Below are 15,388 nucleotides of genomic sequence, written 5' to 3'. Positions count from 1 at the left end.
CCATAAGCTAGCATTCATGATGTCTTGGTATGCACGTGTGACCTGTTCCAGCTCACCGTATGTGATAGGGGTCCTTTGTTTTCGGATATATATATATATATATATATATATATATATATATATATATATATATATATATATATATAGCTCAAGGTTCCCGTATTTTTTTGGTAACTTTCACAAACTATTAACACACGCAATGGTCTCTCTTTGCATACAAACGTGTTTAAACAAGCGAAGTGACTGACCGGTACATGCAATCACAAGGAGATCTTTTATTTCATGTGACGAACTCATTTATACAAATCCTCGCAGCTAGGCCCCTTATTATACTTAAAAAAAGACAAATAGAAACGCGCTCCGCGATCCCTTCTTTACTTTGTTCTCTGCACATCAGTTAAAGGGATGGATGGATGCTAAAAAAAAATATTAGTGTACACGGGCATGCTTCGCAAGTAGTGAGACGCTTTTCCTTGCCTTAAAAGCTTGTTGACGCACATTATCATGCGCATTTTTAGCGTATCTGTGCCCATCCTAGACATAGCTGTCGGGTCTTTTGTCCGTTTATGTTGTCATTCTGCTTTAATACTATGCGCCATACGCTCTTGACACGAAATGAATAGAATAACAACTAGGCTGGTCTGCCTTGAACGTAACGCAGTTGAGTAAACGTCCTGTCAACGTCGTAACTACCGTTCGCAATGCAGAACAACGTCAGCGTTGCGTTAACTTCACAGCACATTGCCCCCGCTCACATGCATGCATGCGACGTGCGGGAAAAGCGATGCGACGGGCAAGTGTGTATGCACGTAAACGCGGCTAAAGCAACAAGCTTTCGTTCACTTAAGGCCGGCAGGCGCTGAATTCATTATACATGCCTGTTTATCTTCTCTCGAGTGTACAGCGACATGGAAGCATACATTATATCGGGCAGCGTTCACCAGTTTTGTAACGCCAGCGTTTGTTATTGTCTTTATGAAAGGGCAAACTTCGGGAAGAAATCGGGTTTATCCAGATTCTGATAAAAACTTGCTCGGGGCGCAAGAAATTGGGAATTATCAGGTTTTATCCGAAAACCAAAGGACCCTATACGAGTATCTTGTCGTCGTCGATGATGTGCACAGGCATGCATGACCTTGCAAAAGTAACACCAGTATGTACTCTCCCTCAGCCTCGCGTTAATTGTGCCGTTTCGTGTTCTGAGATAAAGCCGGTGAAGAAAACCAGCCTCATTTAAGGATTTCAAGAGCATCTTTGCGAGCTTCAGTGTCCGACAGTCACTGCGAGCCTTTCGGACCATGAACTATACGCAGCACAACACTGCACATTCAGCGCTGTCGACGGTTAAGTGTACTTTAAAGTTAAATTACTTAGACAGGTACATAAATTTTTCAAATCTCTTTGAACCGAGGCGTCTCAGAGCTGATGGCATCAGTATGACGTGGCAGAAATCAACGCACTTTTGTTTATTCTGTCTACGTAAAGCAGGCTTACTCTCTAACTGCCGAACGCAGTGTAATCTGCATTGACTATCGGAGTCCGAAAGTGACGCCATGAGAATTCATGACGTCACGTGGAGCTGGTGCGGAAACCTGCAGGTGGTGTCGCCATTTGTTTTCCGTCATCGCGCCCCCTGTGGCTTACTAAGCCTCAGCTTAGAAGCGACACTCATCTGTATTTGTTTTCAGGAGTGTAGACTAACAATGTAGCTCAAATCTATGTTTCTATATACAGTGTCCACTTGAGGGCCTGCTGAAAAGTTTGTCGATGTGTTCATTCAACGACAGACAATTTAGCAAAAAAAAAAAAAACATTTGTACGAATATATACAGGAGAGCGGGACACCAGGTATAGCTTTCGGCAGACGCATGCAGTATGTGTACGTACAGGCAGCAATTTCAGATTCACCACGAGTTACTATTACAATAAGTGAAATAGCTTGGAAATGCTTCTGTCAGTTATATTTATATTTAACAGACAGGGACTTATTTATCAATCACAGATGGTGAACCATGGGCGTCCGAAAAAGGATCTGAATTGGCATTTATCTCTTGCAACTATACAAAATCTATATAGAACTATACAAAGATGATGCAGAGACAAAAGGCAATGAGTGCCCCAGAGTGGTCCTCATACCGCCCAGTAGCAGCTGTATAGCGCACAGAAAAAAATGCACATTTGCTACAAAGAATTTGAACAATTCAACAAAGATATGCACTCGCTGTTACAGCATGAATGTATCGCTAGTTTAGGTAATAGTATTGTCGAGGTTATACGCAACGACGTACAATCAACATAAATTACTTGCAATAGTTACCCAAACAATTGACTCGCCATCGCGGCCCTGCGACGCGTATAAATAAGTCAGAAAGGTTAAAACTACGCGACACATTGCATTTAAAATGCTGCCTATATTCTTTCAAAGTATATAATATATCTGCAACACAGAGTTCCCTTGGGACATTGGGAAACCTTTCTAATAGCAATAGCGTGATACTTTCGAACACTTGCTTACATTTTTTAACGCTGTATTTGATCAACATGTATTTACCATCGCACATAAACTTGGCGTATTGGTCCACTTATGTTCGCAAAATGTGACCTCAGTTGTGATTATTCCAGCGCAGCCTTCTAAGTGTTACCTGCTCGTCTTACACTGCTCGTAAAACAAGCTAATAACGCTATGGCCCACTTGCACACGTACACTATACTGGAAAATGCGGATTTAACTTGCCCATTTGGAACATTGCCTACAGCTTATCCCATACCATGCCCCTAATTTTCTCTGGATAAAAAAAAGGTGCCTTGTTTAGCTCACCGAGGATACCAGAGAAACAAACGACGAATCTCTAATATCCACCTCAGTCACGGCGTACGCGTTTGTGAACGCGACTTACTTTTGTGATTGCTGTGCAGTGGTTGCAAGGAATATACAATGAACGCCAAGCTTTCAGTAAATGGAACATTCTGCTTTTTTTGAAGTGCACCCATTTCGCGTCTGAGTGAAATGCATCGCTTCACACGACTGCTTTCACCGAGGCACTATACCGTCTTTGACGGGACGTTTGGAGTGGGGCGTTTCGGCAGTAATCGCGAAAGATTATTTCTTCCTTTGTTGTAATGCTTGTGCCTAATAATTAACCTGTGCAGGTGATTCGAGCGAGTGATTCAATATATTTAATGAATAAACGTAGCAGGAGTGACTGTACAATAAATGAACATTTATTTACTGTGTAATTATGATGCGGTCTCTATAAAATGGACAGAGCCATTCTCCTACCGAGACTTGCTTTCTATATGGGGACTCCAGCCACCTTGGGATAAAATTATGTAAATTTTACGCATTTATCGACAGTCGATCGTAATTAGTAACTGAAGGTATTGCACGGAAATCCGTGAAAAAAACGACGATTTAGTAATTATCTGCGACACTTGCATTTAACGCAGGGAAGTGAAAGTTTCGCAACGCATTGCGCTAAAAATTTTCCTATTTTCACGAAATTTCACGTCCGTATCTCGTGCGTTGTTTTAGGAGGCTAGGAAACGTCTAGATTAGCAACAGTATGACACCCTGGAACGCTTCATTGAGTTACTATCTACAAAGGCTGTTATGAACCTAGACAGAGTAAACAGATATCGTTCGTCAGTCGGAACATTGTTTCGTACGTCGAATAAAGATAAACCCAGCGCCCCGCATATTTTACCGAGGATACAGGGAGAAAACAACCGAACGGCGTGCATAATGCATAATATTTGAGATAAAGCGACCAGTCCATTACTGTTTTCAGAGTAACTAAGCAACCTACACAGCGCAAATTTTCGGCACACATCACCAAAAAGTGGCCCTCATATTATTTTTTTCAAAATACGAAACATCTTCTGTGCTTGCTCCTGCCGGGAAACAAGTAATAGTATAGCTCTTGTTTAGAAACAGCCTGAAAATGAAATCGTGAGTCAGTAGTGACACATACCTTTAGGAAAAAATTCAAGTCAGTGTTCTATTGGTATTGAAATGGCACTGCGACTTCGACCAAAGTCATTTTCACGAGCATATATCTCCGACAGTTGTCGTGTTTACACAACAAAATTCGACAGTTACACATATAAGAGGTTTGATTAGGTTTCTCATGGTGATAAGATAACGAGACTGCAACGCTACGACGGACAGAGATAAAAATAGTTCCAGCATTTGTTAGTCCAACGATTTCAGGCCGTAAGGCACACCATGCAGTCGTTGGGCGCGGCTGATTATAATACTTTATCTGGACCTCCCCCTCACTCGCAGATTAAATGTAACAAGCTGATTGTGTATGGGGATACGTATATAGCGGTTCCAAAAGCTGGCCATGATTTAAGTTGCGCAAGCCGACAGTTTGTTAGGGCGGGAACTGCCTGCAGCGCCAGGCGTTCTCAGCAACGTGAGTGTGTATGGGGAATCCCGCGCGTCGTCCGCCACCGGGCGTCCCGAGAAGGCACACAAGATAATCGCCGTTGTCCAGCCAGGGAATATGCGTAGTAAAGAAAAGCATTACTCCCCCCCCCCCCCCCCATGTGGTCATTCTACCAAGAAAGAAAATTTAGCCTCAGCTGCAGTATTAATGGAATTTCGAGCGTGCAGCCGAAAGTGCCAGAGCGCGCTTTCAGAAGTGTGTGTGTGTGGGGGGGGGGGGGGTCAAATGACATACTTTCCCCCCCCACTTTTGACAAGGGAGGGCAAGTGCCCCCCCCTTGCGCCCCCCCTCCGGTAGATACGCCTATGCACCATCGTTTTAAGTCTAGAGAGAGAACTCTCTCCACCTGAGTTATTACGAGGAATGAAGCATGCAGACACACAGGTAGTGGTAATTACAGTATCTGCGCCGCGTCGGAGAAGGCATTTTCGGGCTGCAAATATCGAACGGAGTCGAAGGGAAGTAGGCAGGCTGTCAGGTGAAAGAAAGTAAGTGATTTTATCGGCTATATTCTACTGGTTATGACCGCGACCCTGCACCCAGAACCTTAATGGCGATTTGGGATGACCATGTGAAATCTGTGAATATCTTCCCATATACGTATTGCTTTACTTAAAAACTTGTTTCAGCTGTTCCACAGCGTTGAGCGAATCAGTATGTGCAGATCTGAACGACTTCAGTGTTGGTGAAGTTGCGAATGACTATGGTCGCATTGTGTGTGGCATGTAGCTCAAGTAATAATCAGTTGTTTCTGCCATGTAGCTGCAAGCGACTTGAATAACGGGCTATCTCGTGCTGAGTAAGGCAGCCCGTCCTCCATTCCTTTGAACAGCTGTGCCTGTGTAGATCACATAGTATCCCCTATAACTATTGAAGAAGGCGCTCCTTAAAAAAAATTATTTCTTTGCCAACTAAGCCGGGTTTCAGTATGGATATGTTTCTTGCTGCTGCAGAAAAGCAGCGGCGAGACAGTCGCTTGCCAGACGAATCGGCTTACATCAGCCTGCCTGTCTGTATGGATCTATACAGACTTCCTCGTTACATATTGAATAACATATAAAATAACTATACAGACATTCCTCGTTAGTGTTTCTTTACTGGAAAATAAGCAGAATTGTACATCCTATTGGAAAGTACAGATCGGTATGCCTGTTCGGACTTGCGAAGTCGTTCATAGCAAATAACTGTTGTACCGACGGAGCAAACAGGCCAAACCGGAGGGATATACGCAAATAAAGCTCAATTGGCTTGAATAAACTAATGATGTTCTCGAAAACGGATATTTATTGCAGTGTAGATATTTCTGTACCGTTTGTTGTTTCATTGTGTCGTTCTGGGAAAGAACTGAGCCGGTCGCCGGCAAGTCTGTATAGAGCCATACGGACAGACGGGCTGATATAAGCCGATTCGTCTGGCAAGCGACTGTCTCGCCGCTGTTTGTCTACAGCAGTGAGAAACATATCTATACTTAAACCCGGCTTAGTTGGCAAAGAAATCATATTAAAAAAAGGAGTACATCGTTCAATTTTCATATATATAATAGAGAGAGAGTAACATATAGAATCAAGTTAAATCTTTGTAATGCCAAGCATATCGGGTAGCGACACCAATTTCGAATTCCCGCACTACAGCTTTCGCTGACCTCACAGATTTTGACAGCGTCAACGCAAAACTTTTTTCTTCGCCATAACAAGCAGCCTTTTTCCCCGTTGGAGAAATGCCAGAGTTTTTTCGCGCATTCTTTAGTATGCAGCCTGCGCTGATTCGTTGTTGCTGTTTGTTCCGTTAAGGATTTTCACGTCTGCACCCCTTCACCCCCTCCCCCTCCTTCCCCCTTCTCTTTCTTTTTTTTTTTTTTTTCTCACTGACTTGGACTCCGCAGGACGTGGATCTTCGGGCGATGATTTGTTCGCCTTTGAGGACCGACTGGTGTACCCGCAGCGTCCGGCTGACTACCAGACGTTCCGCAAGTCGCTGATGTATCCGTACGACTACAAGGACCTTCAGTCCATCGATTCGAGCAAGCTGGAGAGCGAGATCTCGCTACAGGCCAGGCTGCCTTTCTTCGGCTTCCACTACAAGTACATCAAGGTATGGAGGATCGATCGGCGCTTGATCGCCCCTTTATCGCTGTATATACCGCTTATGAATACATCGCGCGAAGCACACGACACGTAATACCACAATGCGCCCAATACATCGACATGCGGACGCACTCGACGTACGGCGAGTCGGTTAGATGCGCGTCTGCCCCCGAACTTGGAACATGCTTAGATTTGTTGTTGGGGGTACGTCAAGTCGACGAAACGTACTGTGTACAAAATACAAACAAAATTAAAACAAAATAAAGGAGTGGTACGCCGAGTTGCAAACCAGGGTATCGAACCGAAAAGAAAAAGAAAAAAAGAACAGTTTGGTTGGAGTTTAGCGCGCTTGGATTTCGTTCCAGTTCAGTTCAGGTTCGGAGAAATAAATGTTTTACAACGACGATTCGCGAACCGGTTCAGCACAGTAAAAATTTATCCATTCATTTGTGGTGAAATGCTGCAGAGTGCTATCGACTTGTCCGCACGGCGCACGCACAGCCTTTGTCAGGAGGCGAAAGAAATGAGCTTTCTGGCAGATGGGAGACACACAAAAAAAAGAAAGATGTTCGTTACGTGAACATATCAATGTTTAATGCTGTACAACTACATCAATCACACGCAAAAAAGACGGGTCACGTGTCGTCGCAAGAGCGTGCGACACGTGGTGCGGTGCCTCGATGCGTCGTCCGTCTTTCTTTCCCGCGTTTCCTATTATTGGCATCGATACTTGAGCATGCAGCGAAAGAAAGCAGAAATTGATGGGGACGTTAGGACAGCAAAATATTCGATTCGAATCGTATGCGAGTAACTTGAGGAAAAGGAGCGTCTGATATCGAATGGAATGTCGAATATTTCAAATTTCTAAAAGATGTGAAACGCAAAATTCTGAGGAGACCGTTCGGCAACAAAAGGCTTGCTTATATTATTTGATACATTTACTGATACAGTGCGAGCACATATGTTGCACGGCGACACTGAAACTAAAGAAAAAAGAAGAAGAATAAAGCGAAAAAAAAAGAATACAGGAACAGGAGGGTCTCAGATGCGCATAGTAGAGTGCACAGTGCTCATTGAAATGGCAAATGACAATACCACAGCGCCGCGCATCGTTTTGAAGGAATCCGAACATGATAGTAATTGTCGACTGATCTTTTCATTTGTCTAAAACCCGCCGTAGTTGCTCAGTGGCTATGGTGTTAGGCTGCTGAGCACGAGGTCGCGGGATCGAATTCCGGCCACGGCGGCCGCATTTCGGTGGGGGCGAAAACACCCCTGTACTTAGATTTAGGTGCACGTTAAAGAACCCCAGGTGGTCGAAATTTCCGGAGTCCCCCCACTACGGCGTGCCTCATAATCAGAAGGTGGTTTTGGCACGTAAAACCCCATAATTTTTTTTTAATTTGTCTAAATTGAAACAGCGAATTCACAGGCTGCCTAAAACGAGACATGCTTACTTAACGGCTGGCAACTATTGTGCGCAAGTGACCTCCTCCGTGCCTTTGTTGACGAACTCTGATCGTCTGCACAACAACTGCGGTCCTGCTAAACAAGAATCATTCAGACGAGTGTATACGTTTGCAACAGCCTTTCTCGCCCGTAGACTGCACGAACTGTTGCTGTCCGTTATAGTTCTCGAACGAAGCGAATATTCGACAACTTTGAATGGTAAATTCTCGAACCGGGACTACTCGATTCGTATTAGAAATTTCGAATATTCGCACGCATCTAGTAAAAGATATATTTTACTCATCCGAGAAGCCTTTCAACACAAGTTCTCCCGGTCACAACTGAATTATCGCAAAGTTAATTTTTTCTTAAATGTCACACTGCAATTTAACGACATAACATCGTAGAGCTGAAAAAAAAAGAAAGAAAAGAATAGGCAAACACGTTGTCGGGAATATACCGAAAAATAAAAGACGTGAATAAGTCTAATATACCGGTGTACCAAACAACAAGGCGTATTTAATGTGCGCACGAGTCAATAATGGCCAGCGAAATGGGCAGTGCGCAATAAACCACAAGAAGAAGCACACTATTTGCAAGACAGGGGTGATATAGGATATACCCTTATCATGTGGCCGACGACATATAGGACAAACAGGCAAGTGTATCAATGACAGGACAAGAGAACATGCGGCATCTTTGGAAGGAATCTCCGCTGGGCATCTCGCTTTTCAAATTATCGCCAGCACCATTGCTCCATTCAATTTCATGACATCAAAGTTCATACAGCCTCGACCCATCACTGAAACTTAAATTACCTGCAAACATTTCAAGACGTGACGCAACACTGCTGTGTCGGCTGTGGGTAGGAGTAGCATTCACCAACTCGTACAGCTATCGTATTGGAATGGCGGATTCACCAATGTGCGCTAAGTGCAAGTGCGAAGAGACCATCAGTCACCTTCTGTGCCACTGTTCTCGCTTCGATAATCAACGTGAGACTCTCCAGTGTGCCTTAAGTGGACTGGATGACAGGCCATTTACGGAAGCGAAGATCTTGGGAGCCTGGCCTCACAGTTCATTAGCCCAGAAAGCAGTTCGAGTGCTTTTTCGCTACCTGAGGGCAACAGACTTGAGTTCCCGACTATAGACATCCTACACCTAAGTTCTCTCTCTCTCTCTTTCACTCCCCATTCCCCTCCCCACGTGTAGGGTAGCAAACTGGACTCAGTCTGGTTAACCTCCCTGCCTTTCCGTCTTCCCTTTTCTCTCTCTCTCTCTCATGACATCAAAGTTTTAGGGAAAAAAGTAAAGACAAGCTGATGCGCGAGATTTAAGAAATCATGGCAATCGACAGAAGCGGGAAATCTTGCATCAGTACACCATCAATAATACTAACAGAAAAAGAAAAGGGCTACTTGTGCAAAGACGATATTTAAACCTAAGGAACCGGATAATCGGCATAACACACAAACAAAGCAAGATACGTTGGCTATCTTGTGCTATAAAAAGTGTAGGAAATCAATAATAAACAATCAGTTGCTAGTCCAGCGTGTGTCGTGGTCTCTTCCTGTCCGTGTCAGGACGTTCTGTTGAAGACCAATTGTGCTATGTGCAACCAACGAGCTCAGGCAAACACTATTCTTAAGGCACCAACTAGCCCAGCTTTGAGTTATTCTGTTATGTAAGAACGCCCGCCAGAGTGTTTGCGATGCAGCTCGTAATAGAGAGTTTTAGTTTGTCCGGTACTCGGGTAAACGCAGACGGACTGGGCGTTTCAGCGGAGGGGTGGAGGCGTAAACATGAGTTTTCTGCATGGTGCAGCCACCTAGTGGCACAGAGCTCAACCAGACAAACACAGCTAATACTGCGACACTCAAGTGTATTTTACTTAGCTGCTGGCGTAAATTTTCGGCAGCAACATGAATTCACCGCTGCCGAAAATTTACACCAGGAGCGAAGTAGAAGAAGTAGTAGAAGAACGGCGTTCGTGTTGTCCTCTTCTATTGTGTCCTGTCTGCACGCCTCACCTTTATTTTTTTTTTGCATAATAGAACACACTTGGTTACTGCAATATTAGCTCTGTGTTTGCCTGATTGAGCACTGCGCCATCGCTCATCCGGTAAAACGCCCAGTCCGTTTACCTGAATACCGGACACGCTAAAAATCCCTAACCCACCGGCTTAGGAGGAACCGGGAGATGGGCGAATGGCGTGCCGGTGTTGGGATCGAACAGGCAGGCGGCACCGCGAAGGAAAAACCGGTTGTGCCGGTGGAAAACCCGGCAGGTGTAAAGCCTTTATTCTGAACGATAAGAGGCGTCAATAAACAGTTTGTTTGTGTGCAAACTAAATTATGCTCTTCGCGGACGCGTACACACGCAGGTGCACCTGAACGGCTACCTGCACTTCAGCGGCTCGCCGGCCGCGTTTCGGTTTCCCGTGCGCTTTCCGATGCGGCCGGAGGACACGATACGGGAAAAGGACCCGGCCCTGATCGCACCGTGGCTCAGCTACCAGAGCATGGTGGAGCACATACCCGGTGAGCTGGACGCGATCGATTCGGCCTATCAACGTTCGCGTGCCTTTTGCAGCGACATCCAGTATATGATGATGATGATGATGATGATGATGATGATTTTTTCAAGGACAGTGGTTCACACCCATTGCGGGGAGTCGGCCCAGAAGCGGGCGGCCTGGTCAAAGGCGTTTGGAGAGGTCTTAGATTTGAATTAATATATACGAAGGTCAGAAAGAATGGGGTTTGGAACGGAAACGAAAAGTGCAAAGCCAGTCTGGTTTCAATAGAACAATTATTTAAAATAAAAGCGGGAAAGATACAAAGCATCGAAGCTAAATTAATTATCATTTGCACCGGCGTCTCATATGTACACAACACATCCCTTTAGCAAGACGAATTTGTTGTTTTTTTGGCTATATGATCATCGACAATTAGTGTATAGGTGTCGAAAAAATTGTCAGTAACGTTAGCACACACCAAAGAGAGTGAAGGCGAAAGACTGCGCGCTCAAGAGTCATTAATTAAACTACTTGACATTCTCATTCGAATGCATTGTTAGTTCTTAGTACTTGTTTTCTCCCAGTAAAGATCGTGGGTTCGAGTGCTTTAATTGACGCTACCTTATTAACTGTTCCACGACCATATCGGCGACGAACGCGCGAGCGGTGGCACGAGTTCGCACGAATTTCTGTACCGCACGCCGCGTTTTCCATACCATCGGGGAGATGAGCCATTTAAGGCTTTCGCCTTTATAAATTATCACTGACTTCGAAAAGAAAGTGGAAAAATAAATAGCGACAAAATGGAAAAGTGTGTCGCGATAATAACATTTCCCATCTCGATTTAGACGTTGCTGTGACGGCGCTAAAAGGGATCAAATTGAAAACACTCAGAAGGTCTCATAATATATATATATATATATATATATATATATATATATATATATATATATATATATATATATATATATATATATATATATATGCCGTTCTTTGGAAAAGTTATTGAGAAACTAATTGAAATACGGCTAACAAAATATCTTTCTAAATTTAACAACCTCTGTGCATGTCAGTTCGGTTTTCGCCATGGGTGTTCCACAGAGTTGGCACTTATTCATCTTACGGACTAACTAAAAAAAATTATTGACGAGGGATTTCTCGCAGCCTCAGTTTTCATCAATCTAACGCAAGCATTTGATAGCATTAATCATAGTATCCTATTTTCTAAGCTCGAAGCAATTGGCATTCGTGGTCCTGCCCTTTCGTTACTAAAAAGCTACTTATATAACCGGGTTCAAGTTGTTTCAGTTTCCAGTGTTTATTCTCGACAGCGAACTACTAACATCGGTGTGCCTCATGGCTCCATCCTGGGGCCACTCCTGTTTTTAGTTTATATGAATGATTTACCTAATTGTCTTTCTTCGACAAAATGCATTCTGTACGCTGATGATACCACAATATTCACTTTTCATAAAGATATCTCATCTCTCGTTAATAAACTAAATGCTGACTTAGAAAACATTCTAAGGTGGTGTAACGTTAACATGTTATCTATTAATGCAACTAAGACTAAATTTGTTGTATTCTCTTCACGTCAGCGAAACATAGCTTCCATTCCACCTATCAGTCTTGGTCCCCACTGCTATCATCCAAGTTTATGCTCATCTTTCCTTGGCGTTCTACTTGATTGTAATCTAAAATATCACAATCATATTGCTAACATAAAAAAGAAAATAGGTTATGGTATACGCATCTTAATTAAAGCACGCCGTTACTTCACACGTACCACATTGCTCTCACTTTACCACTGTTTCGTCCACTATCACATTACTTATGGTATCATATGTTGGGGAAACACCTATAATACTCATATTACGTCTTTACAAACAATTCAGAACCGAGCCATCAGAATAATTACCTATAGTTCACGCTTTTCTAATGCCACTTCCTTACTACACGAGAATAACATCCTTCCTATTTATGGGCTCACTAAATACGACCTAGGTATCTTTTTCTACAGATTTCTACATAATGACCTACCATCGATCACATTTTCACCATCTAACCTGACAACTAATAGTACCACCAGATTCGCGTTGAATAACAATTTTCTTTTACCACGAATCCGCACTAACTACGGTAAACAAACCGTGGAATTCACTTCCATATCAGTATGGAACACTCTTCCTCTCGTTATGAAAAATACAAGATCTTTACACCAATTCAAAAGGGAACTAAAAATGCATTTATTATTGACTAACTAATCAGAATACTTACTGTAACCGTTTTCTTTTTGTCCGTTCTTTCTTGCTTTTTTTTCTTGCTTTCTTGTCTGTTTTTGTTCTTGTAAATAAACTACTGCTATTTTCTTCACATATAATTCTTTATGTTACCGTGAGATAAGCTAAACCTTGTTATTATTTGTAATGAATTCTGTATTTTGCTCTGTTAACGTTCATTTCCTGTTGCTTGTATAATACCTTATTATATGCTACTGTTGCTTTGAGATGTCAATTATCATAACTATTCTTGTACAGGAGGTCCCGATACAGTCTTTGAATATGGGACCTCCTCCTGCATACTAAATACTTGAAATTTGACCCAACTTCTAACAAGAAATTCTGATTCTGATTATATATATATATATAATCCTTTAAGATTAATCCTGAATTAATCACTGCACTTCGGCGTCTCCATGTATAACTCTGTGTTGCTTTGGGAAATTAAAATCAGTCAATCAATCAATCAATCCGCTGACAACTGCGGTCGTTTCGCGCAGAGTCTGGCGTCTACTTCCGTCTGTTCCGCGTCGGCGAGCACTCGGACCGGGACCCCGAGCAGTGGCTGGAGCGGCGTGCCATCGAGGACTTCCGCGAGGGCATGATCGGAGCGGCCGATTTTAAGCCGACGTTCGTGGTCATCGCCACGTGGAGGAACGTCACGCTGACGGGCATGCAGAGCAAGAGCAACGTCAAGGTATGCACCCGATAAGCACCCTCGACGACAGAAGGCATGCAGTTGAATGAGCGGAATGTCGGAAACGAGGCATCCGACCAGGAGACGTCGCTTGAAATCGGCGCCCCGGGCTCGATAGTGTGTGTTGGTAGCAGCGAGGATCGCCAAGCCAAACAGATGCGTCAATACATAAGAGACACTTTGGAAGACTATAGTCTTCCACAGTGTCTTCTAATATCGTCTTCCAAAGTCTTCTATCGTCTTCTTCCAAAGTCTTCCCAAAGTCTTCTATATTATGTCCAAAGTCTTCCAATGTCTTGTTCTGTCTTCCAAAGTCTTCTATATTAGTCTTCTAATATCGTCTTCTAATATAGTCTTCCAAAGTGTTCCAAGTCTTCTAATATCGTGCGGTCATTCCTTTAACCAAAAAATCCCGCTTCACTTTTAACAGCGTTAGCCTTGAGATTTCCCGACTAATAACTTATTTTCACGCCTTGTACTCTCCATATCGAGGCTATTTCTAAGAATAACCGAAGGCGCAACCTGGCAACTTCCGCGCTACACGATACGTCTCGTTACTAGATAGTTATACACAAAACCGTTCACATTCTCATTACCGCCCCTCTACGCCACCTGCCAGATATAGGTGTGCTATGTATACTTTAGCCTCAATGCCCAAAGCTTGCAGTTAGCGGAGACAATGACAACAGCGGTGGAAGTTTATACGTCTAAATATGTTTAATTATTCATTTTTCGTTGTTCGCTTTTCTCCTAACAGAAAACTTCCAAAAGAACAATCTAGCTCGTTTAAGTGGTTCCTAGGTTCTGCCTTCGGCCCCCTTTCAGCATATACACGTTGAACAATGCTTTCTTTTTCCTTCTCTCTCTTCCTCCGGCGACGGACAGACCAACACGTACCAGGTGGTCCTGGCGAGTGACGAGCGACGCACGTACGTGATGTTCAATTACGAGAAGATCGACTGGATCGCCGTCAACGATGTCAACAATGGCGAGAACGGCGAGAACCCGTTCGTGGGCTTCAACGCGGGAAACACAACGCGGTACTACGAGTTCATCCCGTACTCCCAAGAGCCCCGGGTCAAGAACCTGCCCCAGCACGGCGAAGGCAACGGCATCAAGGGACGCTACATCTTCGAAATAGAAGAGGAAATCTGGCACGGATCCTGCATCAAATGGGGTAAGATTAGCATTTCGTGCGCGAGGGCCACCACTGGAAGCACCGGTGCTGAAGTCGTTCGTGCGCCGAAAGTTGGACGACGTGGCATATCGCTATGCGGTGATGTTATCCCGCGATTTGGGAAGCATTGAATGCGTCGCATTACGTGGTGACTCGGTCGAAAAGTTCCATGTGAAGCCAGAAAACCCATTTTCTAATAGATGGCGAGATTGCCTATAGTTTAAGTTTTTCGTGCGTGCGTTTGATATAACTGCCATCCGGAGTACAGTGGCAAATGACCCATTGTCCGCGATAACAACAGTTGCGACGGCGCAAAACATTCTACAAGCCCTCCTGCTTTCGTCGTTCCCCATACGCCACACGTAAAAAAAGGCGGCGTTAAACCTATGCCGGAAGTGCCCGAGCCTGTATAATAAGAGGGAGATAGCAAGCAGTACGGATCACCCTGGTAAACACTCAACCAGTGAGGATGGAAGGTGACTAAAGGGGACCCAAAACGAGAGGGTACACCACTCGCGCTTTAATTACGCATGTACTCGTAACCGTCCCCCCTCCACCCTTCGCTGCTTACGACGACAATAACGCGTTGGTTTTTGCTACTTCGGGCATTGCGCGAACAAATTAAACGGAACCTCCTTGAACGGGAACTGTCGAAGATGTGCGTAGCATTACACGGCGTGGTGCGGAATGTATATGTTCGGCAATGTCAATTTGTGCATCTCTCTGCTCGCA

General features: G+C 44.0%; 1 protein-coding gene across 3 annotated transcripts in view; it reads left to right on the top strand.

The window, feature by feature from the left end:
- The window catches only part of mesh (sushi domain containing 2 mesh), a 50,611-nt gene that overhangs the window by 5,244 nt on the left and 29,979 nt on the right, over positions 1 to 15,388 (top strand). For all 3 annotated transcript variants that reach the window (XM_075688977.1, XM_075688975.1, XM_075688976.1), the window contains 4 exons: positions 6,334 to 6,542; positions 10,369 to 10,525; positions 13,283 to 13,479; positions 14,365 to 14,656. In XM_075688977.1, coding sequence (XP_075545092.1) covers positions 6,334 to 6,542; positions 10,369 to 10,525; positions 13,283 to 13,479; positions 14,365 to 14,656 — 855 coding nt within the window. The remainder of the gene's footprint in view (positions 1 to 6,333; positions 6,543 to 10,368; positions 10,526 to 13,282; positions 13,480 to 14,364; positions 14,657 to 15,388) is intronic.

Source organism: Dermacentor variabilis, chromosome 4 (genome assembly GCF_050947875.1).
Source record: "Dermacentor variabilis isolate Ectoservices chromosome 4, ASM5094787v1, whole genome shotgun sequence".
NCBI lineage: Eukaryota > Metazoa > Arthropoda > Arachnida > Ixodida > Ixodidae > Dermacentor > Dermacentor variabilis.
This window is presented reverse-complemented; position numbering and strand designations above follow the sequence as displayed.